Source organism: Ixodes scapularis, unplaced genomic scaffold, assembly GCF_016920785.2.
Source record: "Ixodes scapularis isolate PalLabHiFi unplaced genomic scaffold, ASM1692078v2 PGA_scaffold3__209_contigs__length_174095766, whole genome shotgun sequence".
Lineage (NCBI taxonomy): Eukaryota > Metazoa > Arthropoda > Arachnida > Ixodida > Ixodidae > Ixodes > Ixodes scapularis.
The window spans coordinates 122727246-122752147 of NW_024609868.1; the positions used below are offsets into that span (position 1 = coordinate 122727246).

Consider the following 24902-nt stretch of genomic DNA (forward strand, 5'->3'; position numbering starts at 1 on the left):
CCCCCCCCCCTTTAAAGCAATGGTTCTCAACCATTGATGTTTCGCGGACCAACTGTAAATAGGTGGAGATGATGGAGGACCCCGTCCGGGTTGAGGGCAATAGAAAGGTACAGATTAATTTTGATAATGATTTAATAAATGATAATAACTAATTGCTAGTGTGAAGTAGACATCTTATTGACTTACTGTCACGTTTCGCCCGGCACAGCACGCGAAATAATGAGGCGAGACGACGATAACGAGATGAAAAATATATATATACGTATTTAACAGAACTTATAAGAAAGAAAGAAAGAAAAAAATTGGTAATAGTCAAGGTATAGCTCAAAAAGAAAAGAAAAAAAGAGAGGACCACAAGGACGAGTGTCACGTTCGGTCCCTTCCAATATCCCGAGTCTCCGTTGTTAAGTCACTCACGACCTTCTGATCGGACGGTGCCACGATGTCTGGTCCGTAGCGGTGACCGAATCTCGGAGCGTAGCCGGCTACGGGTAGGGTCGGTTTCGGAGCGCAGCCGAAATCGTCCCCCGGGTCTTGCGGAGCTCTTCCAAGCACGTCCGCCCTCGCTGTCCGTCGGGTAGTCGTCTTCCTCCTTTTTCTTTTTCCTTCCTCTTCCTTGTCAAAAAAATTGCAGATACCCCTTCTTTCTCTTTTCCGGTTCTCACATGTGACACTTACACACGAGAGAACTCACCCGAAAGTTGAAACGTTTCTTCTCGATGTGAAAAAAAGACAACTTATATTGCCGGGCTTGACTGATAAGACAGGGCTCCGCGGACCCCTAAAATGCCAACGCGAACCCCAAAGGGTCCACGGACCCCAATTTAAAAACCACCGCCCTCAAAAAAAAAAAAAAAAAAAAAAAGCTAACATTTTTTAATTTTTTTTTTCTTAGGTGATTTATTATGGTGTCAGAAGACTACCCAATTAATATTTTGCTACAGCGTCCCTTAAATTTTCAATAAAGTAAAAAAAAACAAAAACGGAACTGCTCGAAACCGTAACCGAAACTGGACTGGGGCGGCAGAAGAAACACAGAGGAGGAGAGTGTAACCGCAAGCCACAAAGCTGTGCAACTTTTTTTTTTTTTTTAGGGCGCAGCTTTTAGGCGTTTGTTTCCGGGATGAGCAGCGTCGCAGTCGCCGTCACCGTCGGCGTGACAGCGCTTTGCATTATGGGACGCTTCTCATGACGTCACACGTGACGTCACGAGGGTCACGAGTGACGTCGCCTTCGTGACGTCCCACGGGCATACCCTCTCCTCCCCTCCTCCTCCTCAAGAGCTGCGCTCTAATCCGCCATTAAAGAGAATTGTAAACGTCTCATTTTTGTTTTCAATCAACGTATTTGCAGTCGATGTGTACCTTTGATGACGAACGAGTTTTATTATATTTGGTGGTTGTGTCTCAACCATAGAAAACGGCACGTGACTACGGAGAAGAGAGTGAGCGCGGCTCAAACCGGCCAGTTCTCGATCGGTGGTTTTCGGGTGGAAAGAAAACGAATTTCGAGATGCAAATTGTTTTCCGGCTAGTGGGGATGTCATATCTCATGTACGAATAAAAACCTTGGCGGGCATAAATACCCTTCCTGTCAGGAGGGTATTTATGCCCGCGCTCGCCTGCGCTTTATCATATCGTCTGTGACTGCGCCATCATTTCAATTATTTTGCTCGGTTTTACGCAGCAGCGATCTTTCCCGTCCCGAGGAAGGCCATCGTAATTTTCTCGTACTCACCAAGAAACTAGAATCCCAGAATCTGTTTTCGTTCCGTGAATAGCCGGTTAGATGAGCCTTGACCTTGGAGACACGACTTTTCGTCGTTTCCCCCTCACTTGCTCCTTGTCTTCCACCGCCATGTGACCGCCGTGGCACGATGTTGCGAGCCCGCCGAATAATTCTTTAATATTTAATAAAAATAAAACACACCACACGCACACACACACACATAAAAAAAAAAGACAGCGCATGTTAGACGTTATTGTGGGGGACACAATACACTATAAAATAAATTAGCATTCCCGTGGCCACACCACTTCTGCGGGTAATAAATTCTTCTCTGATATGGTACGCACAAAAAGTGATTGTTTAAAAAAAGTGTCCTGGCTGCATACGGTCGAACTGTGACTAGTGATCTGCTCGCTGTGAGATATAATTTGGCGATCGTAAGTATGATTAAGCAGAGATTCCTGTTTGTTTTTAATATAGAGAATAAAAAAAAGAAAAAAAAAGCGTGAGTCGGAGCTGTCTACGGCGCTCCTCCAAAGAAACCCAGCCAAACTCTTGCTTCAATCCTGTTGTGCCTAATTAAGAAGCGATCATAGCTCTCCCCAAGGCAAACCGAGCAGCGACAGATTGAACACTTTGCACTTTCCAGTTTTGCCCGCGTCCCCCTCTTTTTACTTTACCCCAACTTGGCTCTCCTGGCAGCTTTGCTGAGGGGAGTGCTAAGAAAATGATCTTACCCGCAGAAAACCGAGGCTGCACACGGTAAGCCCGACCGGGGCTTACCGTGTGCTGAAGCTGTGCAACGATTTTAACGTTGAAAAAATTTGCATCTTCTACCTTTGAGATTGTTTATCTTGTCACAAAGGCCAGAAAACACATCTCCGTCCTTCGAAACGTTGCGATTCCGCCGCGTAATCGCGAGGCGAAAGTTAGAATATTTCCCGACCTGCAGCCGCGAGCGGCGGCCATGAGAACCACGCGGCCTGACGTCAATGGAGGACTTGTAAAAAGAAAGAAAGTTGTGGAAATACCTGCTCGATAAAAGGTAATTTTTCTATAAATCTTGTCGTTCCAACATAAATCTAAGTGCGTCAGAAACCTGATATCATCGACAAAACGTTTATTATGCGGAGTTTTAGTGGCGCCATCTATCCGAAATCAACAAAACCGTCAGCTCTATCCGCTACCGCGAACAGCCGCCAGAAGCCGAAGGGGGACAGGGGGGGGGGGGAGGGGAGCCGGACGGGGATGGCCGGACCCGGAGTAGGGCCCGGAGCAAGGAGGTTAGAAGTACTAGGAGGGGGCACGTTGCAATATTGGTGAAGCCTAGTCATAAAAAGTTTAAACGATTTTGTGCCCAGCGTGACCGCAGATCTCTCTGGCGATTGGTGCGCGTGACATGTCACGTGTGAGATGGGTGGTTGATTGTAGAAGGTCTCCTTGCAGGCTTGCGCGCACTCCGTCCGGTAGGTTTTATGAGGTCGAAGTCTAGACTGTGGTGTATTCTAGTACCCCACAGCAAGACGAAGGTACGGTCACGTGATGTGGTCACGTTGGCATGGTAAGTGAGGAGAGTAAGGAGGAAAATGAGAAAGAGGCGAGGCGTCAAGGGAGCATGGCTTGTGGAGGCTACGCGGCCGATGTCATGCCCTCTCCTACCCTTCTATTCTCCATGGCCCGGAGCAACGACTTTCCTCCTTCCTCCTTTCGTCATGTTGATCGCGCTGCGGAAGCACGTGGTCGCGAGCGGGTGAGTTCTCCCTGGTCACTGATGGCTCCAGAGAGCGAGCTTCACCGGAACCCCGCGCGTCCCCCATTGACGTCACAGCGCACGTGACTCGGAAGATGGTGAAGGAGTTGAGCATGAGCTGCCATTGTGGTGATTCCACGCGCAGAGCAAAAGCCGCCGGGCAAAATTGGTCGATTTTTCGCAGCATAATCGTCCCATGGAGTTCAGCCTTTAGGGTGTGCGTAAGGACATCATTAGTTCCAAGGAACGGCGGACGGGAAGTCGTTACATTTTTACGGAAACAGAAAAGGGAACGGCGTCTCCTTTTGTTTGTCCAGTGAGGTAAGTTTTATTTTATTTCTAAGGGGAACACTAAAAAGTATAAAACATTCTTTTTTGAAGAACAGGATTTTGTTAACTTTTTGTTACTTATTTTGTGGGGTCCTCGCGTGGTAGCAGTCGGGTTTAGGCGACCTGTAGGACATTGATTCTTTTTTCAGTACTCGAGACTACAGCACAAGAGACATAACTTTTAGTCGAAGGAGAAGACACAGAAAGAGGGGCATTTCAAAGTCAGCGACTTTCTTTGCTTCCACGAATACTCGTACACCCAGAAATCTAAGGCCGACTACAGCCATCACTGAACTTTCACAAAGAGACCTACAGTTACAACAAAATAACAGGTTACCAGAAATCGAGCGCACCCTTGTAGCTCGAACATTGGTCACTTAAACGATACACCAAAATTAAGCTTTTTTTCCCCACTCCCCCACCTTCGAACTGAATGACGAATCCAACCTTCACAAAGAAGGACTGGTAGTTTTCAAGACCGACTTTCCAAAAGCCCTATCCTCTCCTCCACTTACTCGTCTTGCGGACAGCAACATCGAGAAGCAACTGTTATTAAGTTCAAACGAGAGACTTTGTTAGATTGAAATGTGTGAGGTTGTTGTAAAACAATCATTCTTTGATTGTTTTACAACGAAACAACAACAACAAAAAAAAAGAAGTAACCCCGCTCCTTCCAGGCTCACAGTACATTTGGCTCTGGACAAGAATATGAACAAATGGAACTTCACTTCAGGTTTTCTTCCGGTGTCCTTCCATCACAGCCTTTAAATTCGTATGTTGCCATTTGATGGGATACCCGAACATTTCACACACACACACACACCACACATACACACACATGTATATATATATATATATATATATATATATGTTTGTTTGATGTAACTTAATATGGTAATTCGCAAAATACAAAAGTAACGTATACGTAATGATACGCTCCATATTTTTAACGGTAACGGGAACGAGTTCCTTTTTTACAGATCGAACTTGTAACGGAGATGCGTTCCAAAAATCAGAAGGAACGAAGAACCATCTTTCGTTCCCCTTTTTGAGTAACGTGAACAACACTGGCACCGGGCAAGTAGCGGGACGAGCGGGACGGTTCAACTTTGGCGCATCTTTGGCGCCGCTTGCGACGCATGGGTGGATCTGGAGAACAAAGCGCCCTGCGATGGAGCCCTGGAGCCCGCGTAGCGTCTTGCCGCCTACTGGCCGTAACGGGAACTGCGCGAACTGCCATATTCCGGCCGTTCCGGCGGCGGCGAGAGCAGCGAAAGGGCGAGGGCAGCGAGGGTCCCTGGTTGCCGTGGTCCCGTGGTGTGCCGTGGTTGCAGGTGTTGTTTGAATCGGTGTGCGGGCCACAGGTGCCGCCTGCGGTTCCCCCTGCCGAGATGACCCGGACTCGCGACAGCTCCTGCCGCCACTCGAGGATGGGCTCGCTCTTTCGGAAGCGGACCGTGCAACCGCTGCAGGACGATCCCGATGACGTGAGTGGGACAGCGGGACAGCCCCGCGCAGAGCGAAAGCACCCCGCGCGTGCACGGGTAGGAGCGGGCGGGCACGAACCCCGCGCGCGCACCTCGCGCTTCAATCTAGGGCGACTCCACCTTCGGCCAGCTTCTTGGATGATTACTCCCGCCCAATTTCCGGCTCCCCCGCACTTGAGCAAATCGACACAACGCACACAGGTCAGGTGCGATCACGCACGCCCGGAGTGAAAGAAATAAATTGCGAGACAAAAAAGGAAAAAACCGATTCCGAATATTTGGGTCATTCCGGCTGAATCAGAACTCCCGAACATTTTCGACATATCTTTATTTAATCTCTTAACGTAACTTTATTTTACGAGTTCCTTACGAGAGAAAGCTTCTCGTACACATTTTGATTCCCCGAGTTTAATTCATCACCTCCTCAACCTCCGTCAGAAATACTTTTGCGTCGAAGCAGTTCAAAACACACTCATATACGGGCAGCATGCTTCATATAAAGCGTACATCTAAATTTGGCATTGCGTCATACAATAACCAGAAATGTATAACCTTGTTTGGCATGATGTACTTATTTTTTCTGTAGGATGCTAGACAACTTAATATTCAACACAATTTTTATATGAATAACATGACTGAGTCTGATAACAGAAGATTGGTGGACCGCGTAAAAACAAATGAACCTTGGATGGAGCAAAGCTTGGACTCTACTCACTCGTTACAAAGGAAATATCCAATAAATCAGGTTACCCAGTGTTTATCTGGCCAAATGCTAGGTCTCCCATCTCCACTTGGTACTAGAGAAACTACTTTTAAATCACGAAATGTCCTGTCTATTCATCGGTCACACATTCAAACAGTGGTTGAGTCACAGATATAATTGAGTCCTTTAAATTACATTAGTCCATATTTTTGAAAGCAGCCATGACTTGTTTCACAGAAACGTTCGTCAGGAACAGCTTTCGGTGTTTCAACATATGTTGAAACACCGGAAAAAGCTTTAAGCACACTAAAAGCGTTAGTGGGGTTGATTCCTTTCAAACACATATTTTGTTGCACGATTTATGTTCATTCTTTTCTAAACCTTCTTTATAATTGGCACTTTGAAAGCGAAGCAATTATTTTGCCTTTCTGGTAAGGGCATTCTTGGGTAAAGTGCACCTAAAAAGTACTTGAAGTAATGTACAAAGTAAATGAGAAATTATGTACTTTAAGTAAAGTGGTAAGTACACTGTTTGCAATGTACTTGAAGTAAAGTACTATATATTTACAATGTATTTTCAAAGTAAAGTGCAAATACTTTTCAACGCAATCTTTTATGATGCCCTTTCATTCCCCTATACAGTCTTTTTAACTGCTATGCATTGCCTCAAGGTATATTTGGGGGTGCATCAGTTATTTTTGGAATGGCGGCGAATATAAGATAAGGTCAGCTAGCCACGCAGTGGTATTTTTACTCTTGTTGATGACAATCACCTTATGAGGCACTTATTTGTATTGGTCTTCTAGCTGCCATTACTTCACTCGGAGAAAAGGCCAGATGAGCAATGCATTGTCTGCTCATGTTTCTGGTAAGGGTAGAATATCCCTCCCTGTATTTCTTCAGAGCTGGCAAACCATCATTTTGTGATACAAACTAACAAAATCAAATTCGGGGAATGTACTTTTATGTTGGGAGTTGTACTTTGCTTGGACAGTACCAGAAAAAAATACTTTTATGTAAAGTACAATTACATATTCAGATAATGTACTTCAACTAAAGTACAAATTTTCTAAACCTACTTGAGTACTTCCCAACATTGGGAAGTACCCAATACTGGGAAGTAACATGTAAAAACCAAAATTTAGGTGGAAAATTGAATCTCAATATTTTAAACTCAATGTAGATTACGTATAAATAGTTTAGACCTCCCAAAGTCAGTTTCAAAGCAAATAGAAATATTCCAACGAAAGATAGAAAACAAACTGGATGCATATTAAACATCTGTATTTTTTCTTCTTCAGTGAGCACACTTGTTATGGGAATAACCAAAACAACCAGCTTGACTTGTAATTACTATCTTAATTATATTATTGGGAATAAAGCAAGGTGTGTTGTTTTCTCAGTAAAAGCACTTATACCATTGATCATGTTAAAAATTACCCAAGACTGTGGTAAAAGATGGGAAACTTGGAAGAAAAAGGGCACAGAAGAAATAAGTCTCAAATAGTGATGCAGCCGATGCAAAAAGTGTGTATGATTCTCTTTCTTAATGTAAAATGTTGCGAGAATTAAAGTAACCTTCCAGAAAACAGCTTTGAGCTTTCCCGAATCAATGCAGGATAACAAAACATGGCCATCTACCAAAAACAGACCATTAAGATGTCTTCCTGAGTATACCAAATTAATTGTGAGCATCTAGAAAGCTAAAACTTGTTGGCAGGTGCCTTTTCCAAACTTTTGGCTTCATTTTGTTGAATGCATGCAAAATGTGATGTGAGGCAGTCTTGCAGGTGGCTGACACAATGTTAGCAGGAGCGACCATAGAAGTAAAGAAACTCCTTTGTTTCTGAGAAACGCCTTCTTCTCTGCTCTACTCTTTTAACTGCATGTCTTTCAGGACTATCTTTATCCATACTTTGACCATACTTCCTGATGTGTCTAGTCTATGTCATATGTAAGTTTTGGCTCTTGGGGAGATTGAGACAAGCAATCTGTTTGAGTGTCTATGTTCATCTCGAGGTGAAGTGTAGCCACTTGAGTAGGAACACTTGTACTCAAGTGGACACACTTGAGTTCAAGTGTTTGGTGTACCCCAAATATTGGCTGGCATCTCCTGTCTAGAATCATCAGTTTCCTTTCCAATTCATTTTGAGGCAACATCTTCGGCTCCGTTCTAGTGTACTCGTGAAGGAGAGGACAGATGACTTAAATTAAGGTGCTTCGAGTCCCTATCACAAATAAATTGAGATAAGAGTGCTTTCAGCTATGTCACAATCAAGAAAGGACATTTCATAGGGGAAAAAAAGAACATTTTGAGGAAAAATAACTAAAGACAACAGTAGAATTGCCAAAGCCGAAACATAAAGTAATCAATGCTTAACCAAATAAATCGAGGCAAGAACACAAATCAATCAATAATTAATTGAATGGCTCAGTACGAAAACATCATAAACAAAAAGCGAATGAACGCAAATGATATAATCTCTAAATGACTAGAAAGAAGGGCCTGAAAACGTTTGGGGTTACATTGTGTTATATTATTGAACATTAGATCTATCTGATTTGAATGAAGCCAGATGCGGTAAAACTATTTGACAAGGCTCAAACTCAATCTCAAATACATCACTAAATTATATTGATGAGACTAACAGCGGCTTCTATAAAGAAGGTCAGATTTAAAGGAATGCTGATTTTGAAAACCAAAGAAATGCCAATATAAAAGTGCTATTGATATGTGTGTTTTTCTAAAATTGTTACCACAAAAAGTATTTAAATCATTGTATCATTTGGCAACCATATAGACAGTCCCAGAAGATTGCTTTGCCTAGGATGCTTGTGTTCCACCTGGGGCCCTATGCTACACGGTGGGACCAAGCGGAACGAAGGGGTCGGGACAACGTCGTCCGCTGCGATTGGTTAGCGCCGCGCCGCTGACCAATCACGGCAGACGACGTTGTCCCGATCCCTCAGCTTTGCCGTGTAGCATAAGGCCCCTGGTGTTTGGCGCATGTGCTTGATACTATGAGCGTCGTATGTCTTGGAAGATGTGGCAGATGTTGTGCGAGGCTCAATGCCACCTGGAAGGCTTGCGTGCTTGCTTGTGGTGGTTTACTGCACCCTCATTTTTGGTCCCTCGGCTTTCGCCTCTTGGCGGCACATTTAGTAGCTGCTGGCAGTGATCCTGGTTGCAACACAGCAGTGGAGGAATGTGCAGCAGACGCCTGTGTTGCCGTCTGCCAATACTTTTATGGCCAACCGTCAGGATTGTGACAAGCGACTGCCGCTAGCTCCTGCAGCGTAACTTGTTGTCACTTTACGATTGCTTTCGAAGCATGTGCGGTATAGGGCACTAAACACGCCGGTCGCAGATGCACTCCAGGCGCCATACCATTAGATGCTTTCAGTGGCTACTAACACCCAAAGATCACATTTACTTTGAATTGCCACGATAAGGAAAATGCTAACAACCTTGGTGGTGTTACAAAACAATAAAACAACCAACTAATATGATACTTAGAACTCGGCCTTCATATATCGTATCATTAAGGAAGTAAGTAAAACTGAAGCCCATATGCTCTATAGAGCCACCAGCAAAGTTAAATAAATTAAGGGCTCAAAGTGTGACGAATGTAAAACTCTGCATATTAAATCCTCAGTGGTCATACAGGGAATGGACAGATACATTTTAGGGCAGAAAAAGGCTATCGGCATCAACATAGTTGAAGTTGGGTAGCTCTCGAGGAAATTATAACTGCAGAGTAATTGCATTACTTTTTGGAGACAATGCAGAATGGTAAGGATTTACATTTTGCAATCTAGTAGTTTTAATTGAAATTAACTGCTTTTGGAGCAAAGTAGCTGTAATCGCGATTAAGTTACGTTTCAGTAGTAATTCACCAGAGCATGCGTCGCTGACAAGCGCCGCTCTTCCGTTCCAGTCGGAGGCGGACATCCCGCTGGTGGCGAGGTCCCCGCAGCTCGGGCGGCAGATCTCTCTGCAGCGGCAGACGAGCGTCCCGGAGGACTCGCTGCGCTACTCCACCACCAGGGGGAACATCCACTTCTGGAAGAACTTTGCCTACGAAGCGGAGGTAATTAATTGTGTTGTGTATATGTTTAGACAGCCCCAGTGGGCATCCGGTGCCTGCACTGTGGATAAGGGATTTTGCCTGTGTAATGTCACTGCTAGCCTGCGATCTTTAAAGGGACAATGAAGACGATTTTACTTAATTTTTTTAAATTGTGTTTTTGGGCTCCTTGGAAACCTAGCATGCTGCCTAATTTTTTGTAGACATTTCTGACGCATATTTCTGTGCCTACGAAAGAACTCAAGAAACCGAAACTGAACTATCTCCATTCTCATTTCTGGGTCTCCCAAAACGGAATTGACGTAGGGAGTGACGTCAAGCGTGAATAGTCGGTATCGGTAGTATTTAGGGGATAGAGACTCTGGTTACCGCGGTGGGTTATAGCAGCGCGGTGGCGCGGTCGTTTCGTCGAATCTGTCAACATGGACAACAATGCCGCTCTTGCGAGCAAGTTCAGGCTTCCGTTTAGTGACCTAACACCAACGGAGCGGGAGTATGTGTGTGGCGGCCTCCGCCATCACCCGACGCAGACCGCCCAGCCGGCAACGAGCGGCCCGCAGGCTCCGAGCAGGGAAGCAGCGAGCAACATTCGCGCGGGCGAGACGAAAGCGTCACGTTGCCGAAGGACAGGGACGCGGGGGAGAGGATGCTGAGGGGAAAGCGGCAGTGACTCGGCTGTTCCGGGAACCGGTTCCTCTGCGGGGGACGCTCCCCAAGAAGGAGAAAATAAACATCACCATTTTCGGTTTTCACCAATGTCGGACGTCCTCTCTTTTTGTTGTCAAAGAACACGAACAGCAACCTACACGTGAAAACTAGTGTCGCCCGAACGAATACTGGTATTCAATCGACTGTTAGAACAGCAGTCTACAGCACACAGATTTGGCATGACTGCCTTTTTGCAGAATCCTTCAAGTACTGCGTTCCCAAAGTAAACACAACACTGACATCTGAAACCAAAACCAAACGTCTCCCGCATGTTCTATTTTTTTAAATTTATTTTGTTTGTCTATAGTTGCTCGTTGCCCATTTCGCATCCAGCATAGCAAAGAGAAAAACAATTATGCTGTTTTATTTACAGTTTAGTAATAATATCCGGTTCGATTTATACTTTTCATGGTTATTCAAGGGGAAATTAGAACGGTATTCCTAAAAATCGTGAACCAAAACATGACCAAGGGCACGTCTCTCGTTTCGACAAATTGCTGACACGTCTCTTGCGACGTCGCGCTTCTTGGCCCCGCAACGATCACGTGAGCTCCGCTTCTCCTGGCTTCTCCCGCAACACTCGGGGTGTCGCCCCAGTCGATCCCGGTACGATTATTACTGCGACTGTTTAATTGATTTGCGCGGCATACAAGCGCCGGTTTCGGCTGCAGTTTGGGCAGCGTGGCCTGAGACGTGCCTGGAACCCAGTTCAATCGAAATTGCCTTCATTGTCCCTTTAGTGTGCACCATGCAGTAGTATTACACGACCGCACTCCGGTACGATGCTCGCCCAGATCGAACTGGGCAGAGGTGGGGATCTGGGTTGTGCTGCAGGAGCTTTCTCTTCATGTGCTTCGAGCTGCGATGCTTTAGCACGCTCGGCCACCAAATCCCCAAAGCGGAGGTGTACCTCCGCTTCATTTGCACGAGCTGTTGCCTAATCTTTGCTGCTGCCAGGTGCCCGTGATGTCGGGGTGCCATTCCTGTGGATGGCGTGCATTCCGCGATTTAGCAGTGGTTCGGCATGCTCTTTTCATATTTTTAGGTCAGAATATTGCATTTTTGCGCGTCTTGGTCCTCGTTCGTGCCCCTACAATCGCTACAGTTGTAACGCCACATTGTTGTCACATCGTCATTACAGTTGTAATGACAATTGTTGTTGACACTGTTGCTGTTACAGTTGTAATGGTGATAGCGACAATTGTGATAATGCATTGTTCAGTTTCCGCGATAGTTGTAACAACAATTGCTACGTCTGTGGCACCGTGTTGTTGCAATTTTTGTTACAGTTGTTGATACAGTTGTAGCAAAAATTTCTACAGCTGTAGCATCATGTTACAGTTGCCATTGCCATTGTAACGACAATTTTTGTTACAGTTGTCGATTCAGTTGTGATGGAAATGGTTACAGTTGTGATACCATGCATGTTGTTACAGTTGTAATGGCAATTTCTACAGTTGTAACTCTGTGTCGTTACAGCTGTCGTTAGAAATGTGATGATTATAGTTGCTTAACAACAATTGCAACAGCTGTAACACCATGTACTGCTGGCTATTTCAACTGCCAAGCAGCAACTACAGCCGAAGTTCTGATCAAACAAGATGTTAAGAAACAAAGTGTAGCCACAGGGGCAATATCTGTAGACTCGGTGTCAATATGGCAATCCTTGCAGCTCAGAAAATGCAGAGAAACATCCAAAAGTGCAGTGTGTTTCCTCAAACTGGCAAAACAGAACAAAGAATGCTTGCTGCCAGTGGATGCAGCCTCTTCTGCTCAATACTAGAAATCGGTGGCCCTTTCTTCTGTCAGAAGAGAGAACATTGAGTTGCCATGGACAGCTGCGCAAGTGGCCGCACCTTTTGGGCAAAATCTCTGGCTCCCACTGATAGCACTTTTATTGTGGCAGAGTTTGGGAGCTACCATAACGTTAATAAGTCTTTTACTGCCTCTAAGTCGAGCTTATCTGGGTTGATGTTCACTCTTTCTTAGCTGTGTGTTATGCACTCTCAAAGAAATTGCCCTGCATGTTATGCTCTCCCATTTTCACTGACCACTTGGAGAGATTTTTTCTCAGAGCTGGTGTAAGGAAGAGGGTTGCAAAAGTTTTCAGCTCTTATAATGTACCCTCTTTGCAACCTTCTTTACTTTATTTATAATTCCTCTCTTGTTTCACTTTTTTTTCTCCAATCTACAACATCGAAATAGAAAAGCCATTTTCCTCTTTTGTTTATGTGACAAACAAGGCCCCCTTTTTCTTTTCTTAATTAATACTGCAATGTCTCTGGAGAAAAAGATTGAGTTACTAAAAATTTGTCGGCTAAGCTGGAAAATGATAAATCATCCTCGAATAAAAAAAAGAAGTTCAGCACTTTCTTTGTGCACATAGAATTTCCTCGTGTTTTGCATCTGAACTTAGGAATGAGACCATCTGACGAGCAACAATCCTTTTGAATTTGAAGATGTTTATTCCTTTTATTAGAAAAGAAAAAAAAGAAAAAAAAAATGCCCTAGTTTGATGAGCTCGAAGCCATACCGAGTAAACGAGGGAGCAATGTTTGCTATCCACAAACTAACTGTATGTGACTGTCAGTTGAGATTTGAAATTTCGAAGACATTTTTTGCAATTTTTATATGAAAAATTTAGAAACACTAATATTTTGCATAATTATTGACGGCGTGCACAAACTACAGGGGGCGTTTCTCTAGCTATCATCATCATCATTTTTTATGTCATAGGTAGGACAGACTGAAACTGACCGAGGCCTGTTTCACGCGTTGTGTTTGTTTGGCGAAGCGATATCTGTAATAGGGCATTTTACCCAAGCTTGAAACCATGGCATGCGTACGGTAGTCAAGCTAACGAACACGTTTACCGCTGTGGTGTCAAAGCGCTGTGGTGGTGGTGCGCTGTTGTCTACCCCAGTACAAAAAGCTAGATGATGAAAATAGAATATTCATCTACGTCGGTAAATAGGGTGTATTTTTTTTATTATGATTCGGACAAAATAAAACTGAGATAGGAATGTCTCTTCAAATTGAAAATAAAAAAGTGAAATTCAAGAACCTCTCACGTGTGTAGTAAACATTTCTGCGAAAGCGACTACGTGTATCCTGTTGGTTCCGACGTGTTCTGTGAGTGCTTAAGGGGGGACACTGGCTAGAGATTGAACTTGAACTAGAACATGTGCGTGCACAGCTAAGAAGACAGCATGTCATTTATTTGTTGAATGCAAAACCTTTTCCTACGGCAGCCTCCACAGATCCAAAAAACAAGAATCAGAGAGACTGTGAATGGTCTTGACGCATGCCGCGCAAGCTGTAATGTGAAACTCCTGGCTCGTTTTTGAACATTTTAAACGTTTTTAATATAGAAAGCAACTTTGAGGCACTGTTATTCATCAGAATGATCGCTGACAAAAATGTCATACTTGTTTCTTAAATAAATGAACCATTTTAAGCGGCATAGATGCAAACCAGCCTCTTTGTGCTCTGACATACTGCGTCGTCTGTTGCATCCTACCAGCTCTGTCGCAGGAGGGTGCCCGCGAGGTGGCGCCACTAAAACATCTCGTCACCAATAGTGTGGTGCAAATCTAATCTACTAGTCAACAACGCTTGTAAATCACAACCTGAAAAAAACAAAATTATACATTACTTTCATTGTGACGTAAACATTTGGCAGAAATATGTCTAATTGGAAGAATGAATAATTTTAAATTTTTTAAAAAGAATGTTGGGTCTTTAATTAGAGTTGTGCTGGGCATCAGTTTTAATAATTCCACTTCATCTATTATTGAAAGGACCATGAAACAATATTTGGTTTGGTTTTTACTAAGTGCACATGGCATAGTGGAGCTAAAGAAAACTAGCACATAAGAGTACTGAGCCAGAAACAAGTCTTTTTTTGGGGGGGGATTTTTGAAAATGAGATGCAGCCATTCTTTTCTTTCTCCTCTTTTTCAAGCTTTTTACCTTTTTACCGTGATAAACCCGCAGTGCTCATGCCCACCAGACACTTCTCGGGCCTTAGCCTGTAGTGCACATGTAACCACTTGTTTTGCTGGTAAGATTGATTAACCAACTTGTGTTTTAAATTTTTCTTTTTGTGAAAGGTCACATTCTGAGAGAGAAATGCGTTCCTTTTCTGGATTTTATGAACATTCAAAATTTATTTAAGTCACTATTTAGTAAAAAAGTAAAAGCTGAAACATTGTTTCATGTTCCTGCTCAGTGGACTTTACATAAAGAGAGAGTGGAAGGCCGCTAGGTATTTTAGAAAAGTAGCTGATGGACTTTTCTCCTCTTTCTATGAGAAGTGAGGGATTATGTTCTTCAGCATGCTGATTCTTGGATGTCTGTAGTTTTTGACGATGAAGCGTGTGGTTCTGTTCAGCACTGATTTCAGTTACTGTATTAGGTGAAACTGATGAAGATTATATATTATAGTGGTTTCAGAAGCTTTGGATTAATTCTGAGTTTATCATATAAATACAAGTTCGTAATCTTTTTACCGAGTGGTATTCCTTGAATTTCACTGAATTTATTCAAAATTGCAGAAACCCAACTATGGACCCACAGATCAAATATGATCTTCCTGCTTTTCACGTTCCAGTTAGGGACTCCTGCAATTCCGGTTGGTGAATTGGAATTCTGGAGAGGCATGTCAGATTCCATTAAAGGAGATCTAAAAGAAAAATGCACCAGCCATAAAAGCTTGGGTTATCGGAGGTTCTGTTTAGGGACGTACGAGATTCCAGCAGATGTCCGGTAGCTAAGGCCATTGGGGCTTCTGTCTAGGCACATACGTGATTCCATAGAAAGACATCTGATGGCCAGGTGCTCCTAGCCACAAAAGCTAGGGGCACCTTGCCCCCAGCACAGTGAAGAGTGTTGTCATCCCGCTGCTTGTCCTGAAGACGGCCCGTTGACGGGTGCAGGGGCGTCCCTTCCTGTGTGCCAGCCACGACCTGCCCCCGGACCAGGTGGCTGGGGTGCTGGGCCACGAGTGGTGCCTGGCCCTTCCCCGCATTGCCCTGGTGCTGCTCACCAATGTGGCCCCACTAGGCTCAGCCTTACCCCGAAGGGTCATCGACGCACTCAGACGGGGCATCATCAAGGTGCCTGGTTCCCCTCCTTTTGTTGGGCAACTCGTCGGTCTATGCTCAGTGACCCCTAAGCTGACAGTGCGTAAAAGCTACATGCTCATTGTACTATAAAGTAAGTTACAGGTCAAGAAGGTAGCGGACAATGCCCCTCAAAGGGATCCATATATCCCTCTGCCATTTCCGCATCCAATAGCGTCCCATCGTTTCCGTGACGTCGCGGCCAACACGGGAGAGGGTTTTGCTTTCCTGTGAATATTTGCTTTATCTTTCGACTTTGACTTAGCGTTGTGGAAGCCATGAGAGGGAGATTAGAATTTTCCCTTTCCGATGGAAATAAATACGACTTTGGGGGGTTAGGTTCCCCCTCCGATGGCTACAAAGGCCACTTTCAGGGGCTTGGTTCCTTCTCCAATGAATACAAAGGTCGCTTTCTTCAAAAGGGAGTGTTGTAAGTTTAAACTCTGACTCGGAGCTTGGGAGGGCAAGAAACAGAAAAACCGACAACGAGATGGCGATAAATCTCACGTGGTACGGCGCAGCGTAAGAACGTAAGCAGACAGGACGAAAAATAAGCACACACAAAGAAAAAGAGACGAGCACGAGGAAAGCACGTGGATGCTCGGGTAACCTCGACTGGCACCTGACGGACTGAGCTTTGCCCGCGGCCTCACGTCATGTTTACACCAGCTCGGGCGAACTTGAGCAAGACGAGATGCCTGCCGCCGCCATCAACCATCTGTGGGTGCGAAAGGCGGACGGGAAAAGAAGCGGAATCTGAAACGTCGGTCGTAGGAGAGAGAAGGAAGACACGAGGAACAGCAACAGCCCGGTGTGGGAACAAGAGAGATCGAAAACGAGCGCCCCGAAAGAAGCCACGCAAAAGGAACTCTTCTGTGTTTAACGAAGCTTAAGTTGTAGATTTAGAATAATAAACAGTTCGTATTGGGTTAAACCTTGCGGTTGTCATTTACAACAAAACTTTCTGGTGCCGGAACCCGGGATTAACCGCCAACGCAACCCCCGAACGAAGAAATGGCAACTCAAGCTACAATCGACCGACTGAGATGCAGAAGAGCAGTGGTCCGAACGTCAGCAACGAAACTCCTGAACGAAATCGATGTTCTGCTGGCCGCGGAAGACACGCATACGGGTGAGCTTCAAGAAAAGTTTGAACTTCTGGTGTCCAGAGAATCAACGTTAAAGGAACTGGACTGTGAGATGGAAGCAGTGGTGGACTGCGAATCGATAGAAGAGGAGATGACAGGTGCGGAAGTTTACCATGAAAGAGTCAGCGTAACGAAGACGCGATTGCGAAACAAGCTGACAGAACGTGAACAAGCCGCTGCCAGGTTATCTTTGATGCAGAACACGGCCGTCAAAACTATCGCAAATCAAGGACGGATGACTACGACAGTGAAGCTCCCGAAACTTGAGATAACGAAATTCCAAGGGGACATACGAGCATGGCAAAGATTTTGGAGCCAATTTGACTGCACCATTCACCAGAACGAAACTCTCTCGGAAATCAACAAGTTCAAGTACCTCAAAAGCTACCTGACCGGCAAAGCTGCTGCGGCAATTGAGGGACTCGCCGTTACTGCCGAGAACTATAAAGTTGCAATCGACCTCCTGAAGGAAAGATTTGGTCAACAGGAGCTGATCATCGAAAGCCATCTGTCACGGCTTCTAGAGATTAAACCAGTCCATGACTCCAGGAGCGTCAATGCGCTCAGAGCGTTATACGATGAAGTGGAGACGGGAGTTCGAAGTCTTGACGCCTTGGGGGTTAAATCGGATACCTATGGAACGATGCTCCTTACCGTTCTTCGAAAGGTCGTGCCGGCCGATCTGAGCCTGGAGTACAACCGGAGGTCCGCCTCACGAACAGCGACAAAGCACAACGAGCTGAGAGACTTTCTGGACTTCCTGAAAATCGAGATAGAAAGCCGAGAAAGAAGCTTATATGGGTCAGGACATTCCGTGCCACGAACCGAGGATCAAAGAACCTTTCGTGCAAGGAGAGATCAGCAGAGTCGTTATCCTCCTTCTGCGTCTGTACTAACAACAGCAGCAGGCCTGGATGAAAAGAACTGTGTGTTCTGCAAATCAGGTGCTCATCTGACTGCGGACTGCACATCCTCAATGACCAACGACGAACGCAAGCATGTTCTGAAGGCTGAAAACCGATGTTATCGTTGCACCAAGAAAAACCATCGAGCAAAGGATTGCAGAAGTGAAAAGTGGCTGAAGTGTGCGCAGTGTGCAGGGAGACACGCAAGTGCCATGTGCGACCCGAACTTCAAGCCTCAGCATAAGACTACGGCAAAAGAAATGGCGGACACAAGTGAAACATCAACTTCGGGAGGAACGACACTCCAGTCAATGCTCAAGATAACAAATACAGAAAGGAACAGTGGGAAGCGAGTACTTCTGCAGACAGCTCAAGCCTGGGCAGAAGGAGAAAGAGAGCGTTGCCGGATTAGACTTCTCATCGACGGCGGAAGCAAGCGGACTTTTATTCGCCAAACCGTTTCCAAGAGGCTTCACCTGAAGGAACTGGGTGAGGAGGACTTGACGATTTTCACGTTTGGAGACGCAGCAACGAAAACGAAATGCAAGCGAGTGGAACTGTGGCTCCGCAGCCAATACGACAGAAGATGCGTAAAAATAGAAGCCCTCGAGGTTCCTCACATCTGCTCAGATGTCATGAACAACCCCTCCGAGGAACTGCGGGGGCTGCCTGACGATATGAACCTCGCGGACGTGGAGCTCTGGGGCAATCCATGCGAGGAGGGAATCAGCCTTCTCATCGGAGCCGATCACTTCTGGGACATTGTGAACGGCGGAGTCAAGCGCTTGGATGGGAAGCTGATGGCAGTCGACACCATCCTCGGGTGGACACTTCAGGGACCCGTTACCTCTACTTCTGCGACAATCTACTCGCCAACAACTGGAGTGATGAGGGTGACTGTGTCCGATACAAACGACGCGGAAATTTCGGCTCAGCTCAGATCATTCTGGGAACTTGAGCACATTGGAATAGCTTACAACGTGACGAAGGCTTCAGAGACGGAATTGCTCAGCGAATTCAAGAAATCCGTAAAGTTTGAGAACGAACGGTACCAAGTTTCACTGCCATGGAACGAGAAGGTTGACACGCTTAAGGACAACAAAGAAATCGCGCAGAAAAGGCTTCGGTCCTTAACGGCACGACTCAACAAGAACGACACGCTCATGCAAGAGTATGACAAGGCGATCCGTGAATACCTCAAAAATGGGTTCGCTGAAAGCGTAAAAGAGAACGAAAAGGCCAAGAACCCGGTTTACTACATGCCACATCAAGCGGTGATACGACAGGACAGTCAAACAACAAAACTCCGAGTGGTATTCGATGCGTCATCGAGCGCTGAAGGATGTTCATCGTTGAACGACACCTTGTGTAGTGGACCAAACTTGAACCCTGACCTGCCTGACTTGCTGATCAAGTTCCGCACCCACAACGTCGCCATCGTAGCGGACATTGAAAAGGCTTTTTTGCAAGTCGCACTCCCCGAAGAAGACCGAGACGCCCTCCGTTTTCTCTGGTATGAGACAACGCCACAGTCTGGCCAGCCACTTCCGCCAGTCGTGACGTGGAGAATGACTCGGGTCCCATTCGGAGCGACATCCAGTCCATTTCTGCTAGCCGCAACGCTCAGACACCATTTTGAAGTCTTGAAAGATGAGCACCCCACCACCTCAAATATTTTGAGTGAGCACATGTACGTCGACGATCTTGTGACAGGTGCCCGCAATCTAGAGGAGGCGAAGGTTCTCGCCACTGAAGCAACGGAAATACTAAGCAAAGCAGGAATGCGACTTCGAAAGTGGAAGACAAACGAGCCAGGGCTGCTGAAAGACTTGGAAGAAAAGAACCACACTCACGAGGATGTGTTTGAGCTCGGTGAAACAACAAAGGTACTAGGCATTACATGGGAGCCCAAGAATGACGTATTCAGGTTCGACATGAACTCTCTAATCCGCTTCCTGGGAACAAGGAAGGACAGCAAACGATTTGTGCTGCAAGCGTCTTCAAGGATATTTGACCCTTTGGGTTTTCTGGCACCCGCAGTAACAAGTGTGAAGATCCTGTTCCAGAGCTTGTGGGAACAAGGCGTCGACTGGGATGATAAACTGCCCGCGGATCTCCAAGAGGAGTGGGACAAATGGTGTAAAGAACTCCCCTGTTTAAAGAGTATCTCGATTCCGAGACAAATGGTCAGCGACTCCAGCAACGAACGACCAAAGACGCTCCACGTTTTCTGCGACGCGAGCCCTAAAGCATACGGTGCTGTGGCATATATCACATCAGAAGATACAAACGGCGAGAGCAGCGTGGCCTTCGTGATGGCGAAAGCAAGGGTAGCTCCCCTCAAACGACTCACCCTCCCGCGATTGGAGCTAATGGGAGCACTGATCGGCGCTCGCTTAACGAAGTTCATCCAGGAACGACTGTGCTCATCAGACATCAAAACGTGTCTTTGGACGGACTCTAGGGTGGCGTTGCACTGGATCCGAAGCTCTGCCACCAGGTGGAAGCAGTTCGTGGCTAATCGGGTCTCGGAGATACAAGCATTGACTGACCCAAAAGACTGGAGACACTGCCCTGGAGCGGAAAACCCAGCTGATCTATTGACACGCGGACTTCTTCCAGTGAAGCTCGTAAACAACACAACGTGGTGGAGCGGACCGAACTGGATCTTGTGCAATGAAGAAGGCTGGCCAAGTCAAGTGGAAAATGCTTGCCAGGTTGCGGACAACAAAGCAGAAGAAAGGAAGGCAATGGTGTTACAAGTAACAGCACCAGCTCTGTTTCCAGTTTTCGACTTGGAAAGGTACAACTCGGCAACCAAGTTGATCCGCGTAACTGCCTGGATCAAACGTTTCATGAAGAATTGTGCCAAAACAGAAGACAAACGAAGCGGACCTCTCTCAAGCGAAGAACTGATAGAAGCCGAAATTTATTGGCTTACCATTGCACAAAACGAGACTTTTGTGCCAGAAATCACGAGCTTGCGTGAAGACAAACGAGTTGACAGGAAATCGACTCTCAGGAATTTGAACCCATTCCTGGACAGCGACGGATTGGTTCGAGTGGGTGGACGATTGCAGCACAGTGACAACAGCGAGAATGTGAAGCACCCAATCGTCCTTACCGCCGATCACCCTTTCACCACCCTTCTCATCGCTGTAGAACACCGTCGGCTGTTCCATGCTGGGGTTCGAGACACGTTAGGACGGCTACGGGAATCCTACTGGATCATCAGAGGACGACAAGCAGTAAAGAAAGTAATTCACAAGTGTTTCGCCTGCCGAAAACAAAGTTGCCTGCCCGCATCCGAGCCAATGGCTCCCTTACCGGCGGACCAAGTCACAAGAAGCGACCCTTTCAGCATCACGGGAGTAGACTTCGCAGGACCTTTGATCTGCCGTCAACGGAAAGGAAGCAGCAAGTGCTACATCGCTCTATTCACGTGCGCTGTTACACGGGCGGTCCACCTGGAGTTGGTGAGTGACCTCTCCTCCGCCACATTTTTGTTGGCTTTCAAGCGTTTTGTCGCACGACGCGGGATCAGCACGACAGTGTATTCGGACAACGCTTTAACATTCAAACAAACGTCGAAAGACCTTGAACTAATCTTCCGTGCCATCCGGTCTGAAGAAGTGCAGGCATACTTCTCGAATCACAGAATCCGTTGGAAATTTATCGTCGAGAGGGCCGCATGGTGGGGCGGATTTTGGGAAAGAATGGTGCGATCCGTCAAGGTGTCTCTGCGCAAGGTGTTGGGACGCAGCAGCCTGGATTTTGAGGAACTAACGACCGTCCTGGCCGAGGTCGAGGCCGTCATAAATTCTCGCCCTCTGACGTACATGTACGCCCACGCCGAGGAACCAGAGGTACTTTCTCCAGCTCACTTCCTAGTGGGGAGGAAACTAACGAGCCTTCCGCCACATCGCCCACCAACGGAAGCGCTACCAGCTGGAGATCAGCTCGCTGGAAGATGGAAATACCGCACTGCGGTGGTTGACAATTTCTGGAGGGTCAGCGCACCTGGTCAAACCGACTGCCTCATCGGGACTCCAGGTTGGTGACCTAGTTCTTCTAGAGGAAGACCGTCTACCAAAACACATGTGGAAAACCTGCAGAATAGAGGAGACAATTCAAGGAAGGGACGGCAGAGCAAGAGCATGTAAGCTGATCCTACCCGGGGGAGGAAGGCTTCGCCGGCCCATTCAACATCTGTACTCGTTGGAGTTAAAAGAATGACCGTGCCCGCTCATTCCGGGGGAGTTTGTTGTAAGTTTAAACTCTGACTCGGAGCTTGGGAGGGCAAGAAACAGAAAAACCGACAACGAGATGGCGATAAATCTCACGTGGTACGGCGCAGCGTAAGAACGTAAGCAGACAGGACGAAAAATAAGCACACACAAAGAAAAAGAGACGAGCACGAGGAAAGCACGTGGATGCTCGGGTAACCTCGACTGGCACCTGACGGACTGAGCTTTGCCCGCGGCCTCACGTCATGTTTACACCAGCTCGGGCGAACTTGAGCAAGACGAGATGCCTGCCGCCGCCATCAACCATCTGTGGGTGCGAAAGGCGGACGGGAAAAGAAGCGGAATCTGAAACGTCGGTTGTAGGAGAGAGAAGGAAGACACGAGGAACAGCAACAGCCCGGTGTGGGAACAAGAGAGATCGAAAACGAGCGCCCCGAAAGAAGCCACGCAAAAGGGAACTCTTCTGTGTTTAACGAAGCTTAAGTTGTAGATTTAGAATAATAAACAGTTCGTATTGGGTTAAACCTTGCGGTTGTCATTTACAACAGGGGGAGTCGGAGACAAGTTGGCATCACTCTGTAGCCATTATCTATTCATTGAAGCGGAACAAGGGGCGTTTCCAGGGAACTATTCTTTCGACTGCAGATGGATTTGAAACGGGTGCATCATGCTTATGGGAGGAGCTTCTCCTACCTTCTTGACTTTTAACCGACTATAGTCAAACGTTCACCTTTTGCCACGTGACCACGCGCCCCCCCCCCCCCCCCCATACCCATGCGCAGAATGCGGAATCGTGCAACGAAAGGGAGCTCGTTGATTGGTCTGGCGAGCACGTAGCTTCCGCCGCGCTGTCAACTTAGGAGTGGACGGAGTAGAGAAGTGTCTCTGGGAGCATGCATGTTTCTGCGGACCTAGACAGGATGTCCAAACATTTCGTGGATGTCTTGCGGACGTTCGCGAAACAATTGTGCCAGTGGGTTGATTGCATTATGATTGCTTGTGACTGCTTGCAACGAGATAACTCGCCAGCATCGTCTATTCAGGCAGCCCTGGCGCACTTCGGGTCTGTGTATAGTATTTCCAGATTTTTTATGCCTCATTCCTTCACCATGGGCTTGGATTATTTTTGATGATGTTACAAGCGATCCTCATAGATAGTGCACAGATTTGATCTTGAAGATATGTACCGCAAAATCTTCGGTATAATTCGGGACTGGTCGAATTTAAGTGCCACTTGCATACCGCTACAGTCACTTTTCAACTTTGTACCGTGTGTTGTAGTGGATTCCAAGCAGTGGTAATGCATATGGTCCTACTCAAATGCAAATATGTGAACCAGCCTTTATGTTTATGAAATGGCAGACTGTTTAAGGGGTGCTGAACCAAAATTTGGATTTCACAAAATAAGGTAGCAGGAGTGTTCAACGGTGCGCCTCAAACTCCAAAACGCCACTCATAAAGTGATATCTTGAATGGATGACCGTATTTTTGTAATTGAGTGAGAATCGCAATGTCGCGTTTTCTTTGGAATAGTTGAGGAGGAGGGGAAACGGCCTTGCTTCCTTCCCTCTTCGCGTCCTCGCGGAGTCAAAGCGAGAAGAGGAGGAAACGAGAATCGCAAAGTCACGGGCCTTTTTGGCCTTGTTCCAAGCGCACTCTTCTTTCACAAAAATATGACGATCCGTTGGAGATATTGTTTTTCAGTGATGCTTTCCTGTTTGTAGCGTCCTGCCTAGTGCTTCTGCGGTGTCTTCTGGAATCAAAATTTCAGTTCAGCATCCCTTTAAGAGCTTCATTGCTACAGTTTTAGGGGACCGTGATAAAGAAAGGTGTACCAGGGAATACATAACCTTTTACTGCTCAACGCATGATGCAACCAGCAGAACAGGGGGAGCCAAGCCACCGAGCGTGGCGGAAGACTTAAGGGGGGACACTGGCTAGAGGTTGAACTTTTGAACTATTAAAGTGATTGGAATGAAATTTGCAGGGGAGATTTAACTTCAGACGTAGGTGTACTGTGCAAACTTTCAGTTCTCTAGGACAACTTTACATACCAGCATAAAAGAATGTGTCACTCTTCGTTTAAAAATTGATGATATGCAAATGAAGCTATTAAGCATCGGTTTAACTGCTTGAATATAAAGTTGGGGATGTGGGACTTAGGGCTATCTAGTTTTTATAACTTAAATATAAATATTTCAGGAAGAGTGATTACCTCAAAACATGAGATGCATATCTGTCCTATGTCAATTTTTGTAAACATAGTTTTTTCTCAATGAAGACTTTAACTTAAAACAAAATAAAGTAGATAGCCCGATTCCTCAGTAAATTTCAGTTCAGAAACATCTTGATTGTGTAATCAGACGAATTTTACCTTCGAACAAATGATTCCTTCGTATGAAATTTGCAGCAAAAAGTGGAACTGAGAAAAATGCCTTCAAACATTGAACACCTTTACTTTGTTACTGCCTCACAATGTGCTGAAAATATTTTATATCAACGTAACTATTTGGCACATGGTTATGAAATTTAGTGTAAGGGTGTATAATTAGTTTCTAAAACTGAAAATCTCAAAATTAAAACATTAACTTTCTAAAAAAGATTTTGAAACTTAGGCCCATGTCCCCCTTTAAAGAAAGAGAGGGAAAGCTAATGTCCGGGACTTGGCAATTCCTCGACCCAAGC

At 45.9% G+C, this 24902-nt stretch overlaps 1 protein-coding gene across 2 annotated transcripts in view; it reads left to right on the plus strand.

Annotated features, from left to right (window-relative positions):
• The first annotated feature begins 5059 nt into the window (after window positions 1–5059).
• The window catches only part of LOC8037077 (transient receptor potential cation channel subfamily M member 7), a 152514-nt gene continuing 132671 nt past the window's right edge, over window positions 5060–24902 (plus strand). Inside the window, exons 1-3 of one of the 2 annotated variants that reach the window (XM_029967031.3) lie at window positions 5060–5295; window positions 9937–10089; window positions 15732–15911. In XM_029967031.3, coding sequence (XP_029822891.2) covers window positions 5200–5295; window positions 9937–10089; window positions 15732–15911 — 429 coding nt within the window. In that variant the 5' untranslated portion in view covers window positions 5060–5199. The remainder of the gene's footprint in view (window positions 5296–9936; window positions 10090–15731; window positions 15912–24902) is intronic. The other variant, XM_040502655.2, reaches the window with a different exon arrangement.